Below are 11,201 nucleotides of genomic sequence, written 5' to 3' on the forward strand. Positions count from 1 at the left end.
AATATTATTTTCAAAACTGCGTTCATGGCAGCCAGAGATCTTCATAATTTCTTTCAATCTTCTGGGAATAATTGCTTCTACACCGCAAATAAATAATGGTGTCAAGCCTCTATTTCATTAGAAAATGGTAAATAAACTTGATTAAACCACAGGGTAGCTTTCGTAGCATGAATACTAAAAAGCCTTCTCACACTGTTACATTCGTACTATGAGTGGTAAGTACGTATTGTGTAATACTGACTGTAAATCCATTCGACGAACTCAGGGTCTAATCGGCGCCCGGGGCTTCCGACGTACGACTTCATACTCTCCAACTTGCGTATGGCAGCTACTCGAAAGTTGATGCTGGGCCAGCTTGAATATTGGAGAGTTTTCAAGAAGGTGCTGCGTATTTCAGACACCATGCGCTTCGCCTTTTCAACCATGTGCACCTGAACCTCTGTTAAGTAAGGAACAACAAGAGCGCACTGTTTTATAGCTAGCTATATTCAGTAGACTATGATACATATCGTGCATTATTATTTACGTATTTTGTCTGAGTAAGAGAATGACGGCAGTTATGAGAAACCTATCGAAGGTGTATATTGAAGTAAGCTTACCCGACTGTAGGTAGGGACTGAGGACAGCCAGATTCATGACTTTCTTGACGTGCTCATAACACGCATCACTCGCACTCCTACCCTGAAGAAACATGTAAGGTTCAGTGAACTTAACCAGCTGCCTATAGATGTTCCAGGCAACCAGGTATCTTAAGCCTTTTTCACCCACAAGGAGGTTTTGGAAGAGTTTCACTAGGATATTGGTTGCATGTGGCCGGTAGATGATATAGTCTGACGCCGTATAGGTACCGTTCGTGTATTTCGAAATGATGTTTCCCCATTTACCTGGAAACAATGCAGAACCAGATGTAACATTGACAAAATAAATTTTTCAGATCAAAGTATGCCTGTGATACACAGCGCGTATGAACAGACGGCTTCCTTGGTGCCAAATAATAATCTGGGGCCGAATTCACAAAGCTTTCTCTTTGGCTACGCATTTTCTTACCCAAAAGTTCTCTTATCTGGAGGGATTACTATAGCGCGGGTATGAATTTAACTTATTCGGCACTTAAGAGGGCAAGGAGGACACACGATAGCCGATGAAACGACAAGAAAAGAAAAAAGTGTGTGCCGATAACATCAAGGTAGCACGCAAAGCGTCTAGCATCGAGAGTATACGATGATAGCCAATGATTTGCTGCATCTAAGTTTCAGTTCCGCGAGCGTCTGCAACAGCGCTTACGGGATGCCGCGTACGTTGTAATAGACGTTTTGGTGGGCTGTGCAAAGCCAAGCACTCGCCTTTAATTAACGACTGTAGCTAAAGAAAATAACTACTCGATGGCCTTAAGCCATCGAGCAATCCATGCACTATCTCGCCAAGTACAAGTAAACAACACTACAGATGTACCACATAAATGAAACCACACATAAATCGATGCATGCAATGTTTGAAAATGTGCCTCGAATGTCTTCTCCTATTTAACGCGACCAGTTACCTTACATTTCATTGAAGCTGCGCTGCTACTTAACTGATTCGGTGCAATCTAGCACGGTATAGTGGTGAACGTAAGGGTGTTTTGTACCTATAGTCAAAGGTAGCCTTTGTTACAATATTCTTATTACAAGACACATGAGCGACTTTGGTGCCTGCAGACTAATTGTGCGGAAATAGATAACAGCAGTAATCAAATGAAATTCTGAGCGCAATTTCGCTGGTTCCATGCACCGCAGCATTTTTATAAAGCCGGAATGCGAGAACGTGCATACGCTTACGCTTAGGTATATGTCTACGTAAAATGAGGGAGACTCGTCGGGAGGTGTCTCAGTGCTAATGCTTTTCACAAAACACGGTGCAAATATTTCGCCCAGCGTTGTTTGAGTGCGCAAACGAAGCAACGGACGTGTATACGAGTTTTGAGGTCGAGAGACGTTATCACACGTGCGAGAAGGATGAAAAGAGAGAGAGAGAGACTCTCGTTTCGGCTTCGCGAAACCTTGAAATTGATAGATAATAAAGACAATTTTCTGGCCCAGCAGACGTCAGGGAAAGTCTCCGCAAAGTAGGATCAGATGCTCGGAGAGCATAAAAAAAGTGGAGTACGCGTTATATGGGAGTGACAGCAACTCAGAAAGCGAGATGAAGTGCGACTGTCCTTAGGAGTGAGAATCAATACTAATTAAGAGAGTTGAGTTAATGAGCCAAATCTTTCCTAAATAACGATAATGAAAGGAAACTGAGCACTCATCTAGTGAAAGTGACAGTAGTGACAGTGAACTCATAATAGTTGATTAACGTTGTCACAGGCCGATATATATTTTTATTTTCTTATCTATATTTGGCAAACTATGAGAAGGTAGCGTACGTTAGAGCCGGCTATCCCAACGTCATGACAGTAATGTACAAGAGAAAATAGCGCACGGTTATACAGTCACACGTGGCGGTTTCTATCTTCTAGTAACCTTGGGAAAACGCATTCTAACTATTTATTCTATTTTTGACAAAGTTTCACGGGACGTTTTTTCATTTGGCTTCATTCGAAGGAATGACGATATATCAGCAATAGAGCGAATACAAGCACTGCTGCAGTGGAGGAGCGATTACAGCGCTCCAGTACAATCTAGGAGGTACTTGGTTCGATTCACAGAATCACTGAGCACTTTTTTTCAAGAGGTTGCCCGGCCTGACATTATGCGTGGTGGCGGGTACTAGTTTTTTTAAGAAGTAGGCTTTCGCACTTGCTTCTTTCACTCCCCTTTTGACCCAAAAGCGCTGTACTGTGCTCCTTCAAAAATTAAACAATTCAGGGTTCCTAATTTTCTCCTCCATCCTCTCTTATCGCAAAAGTCTGAAATACCAATATCATACCTGCTATATTACTTTTAACGTGTTTGGATATTCGACCAGCAATCAGTCTTCACGGTGTTTTGAAGAAAATCTACACATGCAGTGAGCTAACTGCTTGCAGCCAGTTGACTGCCTTTGTAGGGACACGCTTTCGTGCTAATTTGGTGGGCATCATCACATGCAGCAAGACCAAAGAGCACGGACAGTTAGAGCTGACACAAACAAAGTGATTAGTTTGTGTCTTCTCTCCCGCTATTTGTCATGCTGCACGCTTCAGTGTAATATCGCTGTCAATGGTTAAAATGAACTATAGCAGTTAATCGAGTTCTGCTGAGAGGGTCCCCTATTGTCCAGAATGGAAGAGAACAATGGCAATTTGATTTGTGTGAAAAAGAGATACCCTGTTTTTGGTTACTAGAATAAATTTCTAAACAGAAGTTTATTTTTTATTAACAACAGTTCCAGTGCAGATGAAAGGTGCATGGACAAAATTCGTGTATTCAGCTTGACTAGGTTTGTGACCTTAATTGTAATTGCGAACCGGTATCACAGTATGCATAAATATCACACACATATACAACCACGGGTGATAGCTTGCTTATTCTGATTAAAATTGAAAGGTTGAAATCGACATATTCAACCAACGCAATGGGTACGAGATATGCCATGTAGAGTAGCTATGCTCGAAACTAATCTTCGCAGGTTCATTCCATTTTACCCAATTTCTTGCCCATAACTGTAGGTTGGTAAATGAAACTTCTTCAAACACACATATCCTGTGTAAGGTTACATTTGTTTTTATGCAGTACAAAACAAATTGAAATGTATAATGGCTCAAAAGAGAAATAACTAGAAACAAATTCAGCCAAATCATTACCAAACTTACTCACCAATGATAAACGGATTCTCATTTAAAAGATACATACATACATACATACATACATACATACATACATACATACATACATACATACATACATACATACATACATACATACATACATACATGCATACATACATACATACATACATACATACATACATACATACATACATACATATACGCACACACACATATACATATGTACACCCATACATACATACATACACACACTCAGGTGTAAATATTAAAATGAATGGCTATAAAACAACATTTCTAATACACTCATTTTGAATATACTACAGAAAGTAAATTACGAGAGAAATCCGCCGGCACTGTTATGTCTGAACACGGTGTTTCTCGAACCATCTCGCAAAAGCTTGATGCATAGTTTTCCACTGCTGCCCAGTGACAAGCAGTTTTTTTAAAAACACAAGAATAAAGCCCTTGACAATGTCTTGCTAAAGAAAAGGGCTGTGCATCAATATTTTGTACATGTCTGCATTATCACTCTGTTTATTTACATAGCTTGGCTCATTCACAACCCTCTAACAAAGCATGTTAGGACACTTGGGCTGAAAGTTGGCACAGCGCGAGTAAATTCTAGACAATACATGAATAATACAATTATAAGCTACTAAGCTCCTTGGTGCAAACAGTGTTTATATTGACAGCTATAAGTGCCATTTTGTTTCCCCAAAACACTTCTCAAAAGTAGAATCAACTTTATTTAGCTAAAAGTTTCTATTCTTGCGTGTCGTGGTGGCTCAACGGTGGAAGTGACTTTTTCGGCCAAGAAAACAAAGACCATATATTTTTCCAGTTCGTGAATTCACCCCATAATAACATTGAGGCAGCTGGTAGGAGTGCTTTTGGAGACAGAAAACCACCACATTCCCACCAGTTGTGGCCTTGGGTAGCTACTTCACTTGGACAAAAATGATGAAAACACTCCTCAAGAAGACTTCAAAGTTTGGGCATCAACACAGTTCCCATACAGCTGTCTATTAGTCTGCTTGAAAAATATTGAGTTTACTGGTGGGCAAAGACTGTACACTATGTGAGGTGATGCTTCCAGTGCACTGCATGTAAGTCTTGCTGCTGGCCTCAACTGCGATGTTGCTCAGCACATATGTGTAAAATAACAACTAATACTATGCCACTGCAAAGTAATTATGTGTCCTTTGCATGAAACAGGGACCACAATAAAAGAACATAACAACATTTGCCTTCACAAAGTTCAATAAATGTAAATAAATTTCCACAGAGCTTTCACAGTTCTTCTGTGGATAGTAATATTGGTTGTAAACACATTCTTACTTCCACTAACAAACCATTTTAAGATGCCAGATTCAATATTAGAGTATACCAGCACTTTCGTAGGGCTAAACAATTGTACAGGCACCTAGAAAAACACAAGTGAATGCATGCTATAGCTACATATAAAAATGAATACTTTTATTTCTAGTCTGAGTAGAGCTGCATAGATGATAAGTCACTTGCATTACATTATGAACAAACCTATCCGAGCAAAGTATACATTTAAGAAGTTACAGTTACACAGTAGATAAGTAGACTGTTGAAGGACGGATAGGCAGTGGGATAATACCCAAGCACTGAAATCTACTTTTAAGATATACTAGGAGTAGTGATGATCCTCTTCCTTCCAAATAAAATAATTCACATAGATTCACTTCCCAGAGCCTATACACTCATGGCATCATTGGTGCTATACAAATGAGCGTACACTGAAGGTTTACATCGCCGAAATACATGATTACTGCATCCATGGCTTTACTTCTTGTACTACAAAGAATGCAAACACAGTTACCATTGGCGACCAAAGATGCCGTGATTTCTGGCATGTAAATGCAGAGGCACCCAGGCACTTAACACACGTGTTAAAAACTTCAGCTCAAAAATATTTGCCCACTAACACTACAGCAGCCTTTACATTAGTGTCATAGTTTGGTATATTCCATGCAAAATTTAAGTAATTTCGAATGCAAGCGAATGAACTTCTGAATAATGCACTGCTAAGAAGTTAGGCAGCAGCTGCTCCTGACATCACAATGTGCTCTTTCTGCTGTTGTAAACTTTGAGCAGGAGGACAGTCACTGGCAGTCCCTTTACACTTGTTGGTCTTCTGTGCTCTGTTCTTGATACACTGTTCATTACCGTGGAGCACCGAACCCCTTGTTACTGCTGGAACTTATAAAAATACAGATCATTGTTATAACCATGCTACATGCAAGAGTGTATAGTTGTCAATTATGTGCTTATATTTACGGATATTGTATTTTGAGAAGCCACTGACAAGCCTCAACACACACACACACAAACAGTGAAGACTGAAAATATATTTAATATGATACAAGAGAAAAACTACAATGTTATAGATGAAGACATGAAACTTCTGACAGGCATAAAAAGCCATTAGAGTTTCTTCTATTTCGACTTTACACTAGGTGCGAGAAGTAGACCACAAATAAGTTCACTAAGAAACACAAGTTAGACTGCATTACAACACAACAGCCAATGTTCATTATTTTAAGGCTGTCTAACCTAACCAGCTCACCATACCGCATATAGGAGCAAATGGGCAGTCTAGAAGACACAAAGAACTTGGGATGGATTATGAGCGTGCTTGTTGCTGACATCTATTATTCTAAATGAAGAAAACCTTTCAAAATTGCACTTCATCAGGGGAAATAATCATACGCAACAAACACAATGGGCTCCTACAGGTGCCACCAACACTCACCATTATTGTTGATACCAGTGTCTTGCTGGATGGATATGCTGCGTCCTGCACAGAACACCAAAGGAGCGCTCCATGACTTGGATTGCGTGTGTGCTAGCTGCATCGCTCTGCTGCTGAAATAGGCTAGCCACAGACAAAGAAATGAGAAGCCATCGCTTTGAAACACACTGAACCTCACCTTTGGAGATCAACAATGCATACTTAGGTCAGGTACAATTTGTAGAAAAATATATATCACTATGCAATCGTGGTGAACATGTTCGGCTGAAACACAAGCAACAGCACTGAGAGAGAAAAAGCTACATTAGGTAAAAGATGCAGTTACTGGCCTTATGCCATCTGAGGCTTCTTCAATAGGTCTTTCTCCTTGCAAGTTGTGAACAGCCAGACAATTTTCACCCACTTGCTATTTCCTTCCGGAGCACTTGATCCACAGAGGGAGTCACAAGCTCGAGAGCTCAATAAGGAAGCAAAGTATTTGTGCTCGTTTCAAAGCACAAGCTTTTGAGTCTCAGATTATTGGAGTTTCATTCATAAGCTGCAGGCTTTCAGCTTTCAACATTCTCAATTATCTTGCAATTTAGTTCTATAAATGTTGAATAAGAATTATGTGTAAGACTATTACAGGTATCCACTGCAAGCAACCATGCTTGGGTTTTTAATTTCTGCACAGTAAGTGGTGTTCACGTAATCGTATGTATTAAAGAAAAGCTAACCTTGCAGCCAGCCGTTAGGCAGTTTTGTGCCCTCGAAGCTCCCAAGCAGATTGCAGTCCTTCCAGAGGAGGCTGCCATGCATGCTTCCACGCCACATCCGCAGAATGATAACAGTCCCAGCAGTGACATAGGCTTGCACAGTTAGGGAGAACGTGTCCTTCCTATTTTTGTACAGGTGCTTCAAGTACTGATGAGGATTGATGTGCCAGAATGGGCAACCGATGCATCACAGGACCTTAACAAACCAATCTCTGCGATCTGTGAAGAGCCGAAAACGAGATATTTAATTAAAAACAATCATTAAAAGCACTCACTTCTAATACTTATTTGAGGAAGCTATCACTTCGTTAAGGTGACCAAAATCTGCTATATTCACTTTGAAATAAACTGAAGCCTCATGTAAAAGTTACGTACCACAATATATGTGTCCTACAAAAGTATAGTACTACCACAGCGGTAATCGTCTATAGAACTATTTTTCCAAAATAACATAAATTTTTTAAGTGCGACCTGGCTCCTGAAAAATAAACCCACATTAACTTTCCAACCATCAAACGTGGTCAATCGACAGGCCTAACCTCATAATCAAACAAGAGCTCACTTGTATCAAATCACAAAAAACTTTTTATGTATTTGCTCCATAATATATGTATGTATATAACAGTAGTAGTAAATTTTGCATGCTTCAACTTACCATAGAGAAACATTACATCTGATGGGCTTAAAACCTTGCACACGTTATAGAACTGCGTGAAATATAGTACCGGGGAAATTTAGTTCTGCAAGGTGAACTCACCGATGGCAGCATTTAGTAGCCGTCGGTGTCATAAGGAACCAAGTACGGCCAACAGGCAAAGGGCACCTGCAGACTGGAAGCTGCCGATGACAGCAATGAAGGGCTGGCCAGGCGTGCACGTCCATTGATAAAGTGTAAGAACTGGCCATGACCGGCTTTTGTCAAGGCTCTAGTGCCAAGCAAAACGATGGCCACACGAACTCGGAAACCTGTAGTTAGGCGATATTGGCCTACAACTTCATCCAAAGCAAGGCACCGGTGAAATCTTTGCTTTTTTGGGGGAGCTGGAGGGAAGCTTGACGTTCACGAGCTCTCGCTGCCACATAGAACTCTCAATTTGTTACCGAAGAACAGTCTAGGCGCGCTTCTAAAGTAACACGATCCACAACAGAATGTAGCATCTCGCAGTTTCGGTTGATCACATCACACCGCTAGGACTATGGTTATCACAAAAAGGAGAAGTGACGACTTAACAAACAAAAGCGCCAAGCTGCCCCACCACGACTTCGCAGGGCAAAACAGTTATCAACGCTGTCTTTCAATTTTCGGTCACACGAGCACAGCTTGTTCACAAGTCTTGGAACGTCAACACAACACCACTGTTCACAACGAACATCGTTTCACTCCCGAACAGTACATTGCTCTCAAGTAAATAGAAGCGTACGGGCTAACTAGTGGTGAAGCAAGAACCGAGCGCGTAGTTCATACGTTTCCGTACGAACTTGGGGTCACTCAAGTAACGTGTCAAAACGCTGTCAATCCGAAATGTCGCACAGCACCAAACTGAGAGACTAGAAAGTCAAGCGAACGAACTGTTACCGGCACACAAACACCCATTGCAGGCTTCTCGAGTGCTAGTTGCCGTCGATACATCGACGCCGATCCCCGCTTGATAACCACACCAACGCACAGGCTTCGCTGCGCTTCACCGTACACCATTGCACTGCCACAGCTTTCCGCACTGCTTACACGCACCAAAAGAGCTGCTGTAATCACAACACATCCGGTCAAACGCTTAAGTAACTCGTGCGAGAAGCGTTTGCTGAAAGTCGCACCGACCGATAAGCTGTTTACGACGCCATGTTGTTTTCGACAACTGCGCGGCACATAAGATGATAAGAGAGCTCCTAGAAAGTACTTGCACTATTTTCACGGCGTGACAAAATTTTCTCTTATGTGCGAGGGGGGTGATATGATGAACAGGACAGGCGTGCCAGGTGAAAGAAGTGTTTTGGCAACGTCACGGAGTGAGCTGATGTAGAGGGTATTGCTTCACAACCAACCACAAGCTGTGCCTGTCGGCCAAGCCGTCGTCTGCTCGCGTTTGTCGTCTGCTTCGATCAGAGCATGCGACAGGGGATTCACCTTTGCAAGGCTATTATTCTCAGGTCAAGTGGTCGCTACGTCGCACAAAATACATGTCAGTGGCTCGCTCTACCTTTTAATGATGTTCGTGCGCCAAGTTAAATGGCTGGTAATTGACGCAGGGATGAATTCAGACAAGGTTTTCTCCAGAATCGTGAGGGTTTGCATATTTTCGGTGTCATAAAAAGTTACTAGGGTCATTTCATTCCGATTGCTTGCCATAATATCACGGTCCATATCGGTGTCTGAACAGTGAAGGTGAAGATGCATGATTTGTTTGTAGTTCCATGCGTAATCACGCGCACCCCTAATACGCTTTGGTTTACAAAGTACGCTTTGTTCCAGATCGTCCCAAAGTGTATCGACAGCTGTATTTCAGAAATCGCTACCATTGGACAGTTAGAGCCAATGAAAGTACACTAGAGTACAAACTTTAGGAACCACTCACTGAAAACTTCCTCTCATTTTGATTTCCAATAGCGTGCAAAGAATGTGCTCCCATTAACCTCTTTGGTGGTAATTTCCACCAATGAGGCAAGGATCTCGTGTCGCACGTTTAATTGGATGAGATTGGGCGCAACACATTAACATAACAAATAAGGTTGATTCTATGTCATGTCGCGTTCGAATGCACCGACCATTCACGTATCACATTGGTTTTCATCCAACCACAAATCTTTACATGAGTAGTTTTATGCCATTGACGCCCAATAGAATTCTTCAATTACTGCGACTTCGAACTTATTGGACGGTGGTGGTTGTCAACACCATCCACTGCGTGCAAGAGAAACAACACGCGAAGCTCAAAGCGCCGAAAGAAATAAAAACGCACCAGCAGTCATCAGGCAGCCCTTAATGGGCGTGAAATTACTCAAAACCAGCCAGGGCACCAAAGTATACCGCTGCGGCAGTAGGTTCTAAGTAGCCACATTGTTCCTATGAGTAGTCCGGACCACTCTTAGGAAAAATTATTATTAGGAATTATTATTATTATTATTATTATTATTATTATTATTAATCGTAACACAAACATTTAAACCGCCACACTGCCGCTAGTTTTCCGCTGGTTTACGGGACATCTGCCAGACATTACCACATAATATTTACTGCCTTTAAACGATAACAGCAACCATAAATATTTCGCGTTGGTAAACAAGGTTGGAAGCAATCTGTCGCGTGATAGCTGCGTTTTGCTTGCTTCGATAAAGTTCAAGACTGTTGGCTATAAAAAAAAAACTCCGTTTCATACATCAGGTGCAACGCTGTGAAGGCTAGGCAAGTAGTCCGTAAAGAAAACACGAGGTGTTGCTCCGCGCGGTTTCGTAGCCGAGTGGTATGACGCGTCGCTCCGGAGAGTTCACCGTAGTTTTGAAGTGCATGGGTTCGAATACACGTGGTGCCATTTTTTTAATAATTTTTGCGAGTTCAACTCGAAATCTTGTTTTTTTTTTCAGTAACTTCAACTTACTTGCACGCGGAAGTGAACTGCACGTATCTATTCATTTGTAGCATACCGTGTTCCCTTGTGAGGGCCGGAACCTGCTGAGCTGGCACCGAGGTTTGACCAGCATAGCGATTTTGTCGCGATTATACCGCATTGTCGGTTTACCTCGTTGATGTGAGCGAGTACTGCGCGTAAGATGACGTTAATTAATTGATTAGGTAGCACAGCAGCTCCAATGAGGCTGGGTTAACGACAGGTGCTCACCTTCAACTTTTGTTTTCGTCATTGCCCCGATGATCCACTTTTCTGTGCCGCTCTTTAAACACTCAGCAGGTTATTGATTATAG

General features: G+C 41.7%; 1 protein-coding gene across 2 annotated transcripts; it reads right to left on the bottom strand.

Annotated features, from left to right (window-relative positions):
* Window positions 1–5,206: 5,206 nt before the first annotated feature.
* Window positions 5,207–9,098, bottom strand: LOC142803890 (uncharacterized). 2 transcript variants are annotated; one of them, XM_075890166.1, is made up of 4 exons: window positions 8,046–9,098; window positions 7,250–7,507; window positions 6,534–6,578; window positions 5,207–5,980 (listed from the first exon to the last, which is right to left on the bottom strand). In XM_075890166.1, the coding sequence occupies exons 2-4, from the start codon at window positions 7,344–7,346 to the stop codon at window positions 5,814–5,816; spliced, it is 309 nt and encodes a 102-aa protein (XP_075746281.1). In that variant the 5' UTR covers window positions 7,347–7,507; window positions 8,046–9,098; the 3' UTR covers window positions 5,207–5,813. The 2 variants fall into 2 exon arrangements, with proteins under 2 accessions (XP_075746281.1, XP_075746280.1); XM_075890165.1 differs by having other exon boundaries at window positions 6,534–6,656.
* Between the last annotated feature and the right edge of the window lie 2,103 nt (window positions 9,099–11,201).

Source organism: Rhipicephalus microplus, chromosome 3 (genome assembly GCF_043290135.1).
Source record: "Rhipicephalus microplus isolate Deutch F79 chromosome 3, USDA_Rmic, whole genome shotgun sequence".
Taxonomy (NCBI): Eukaryota; Metazoa; Arthropoda; class Arachnida; order Ixodida; family Ixodidae; genus Rhipicephalus; species Rhipicephalus microplus.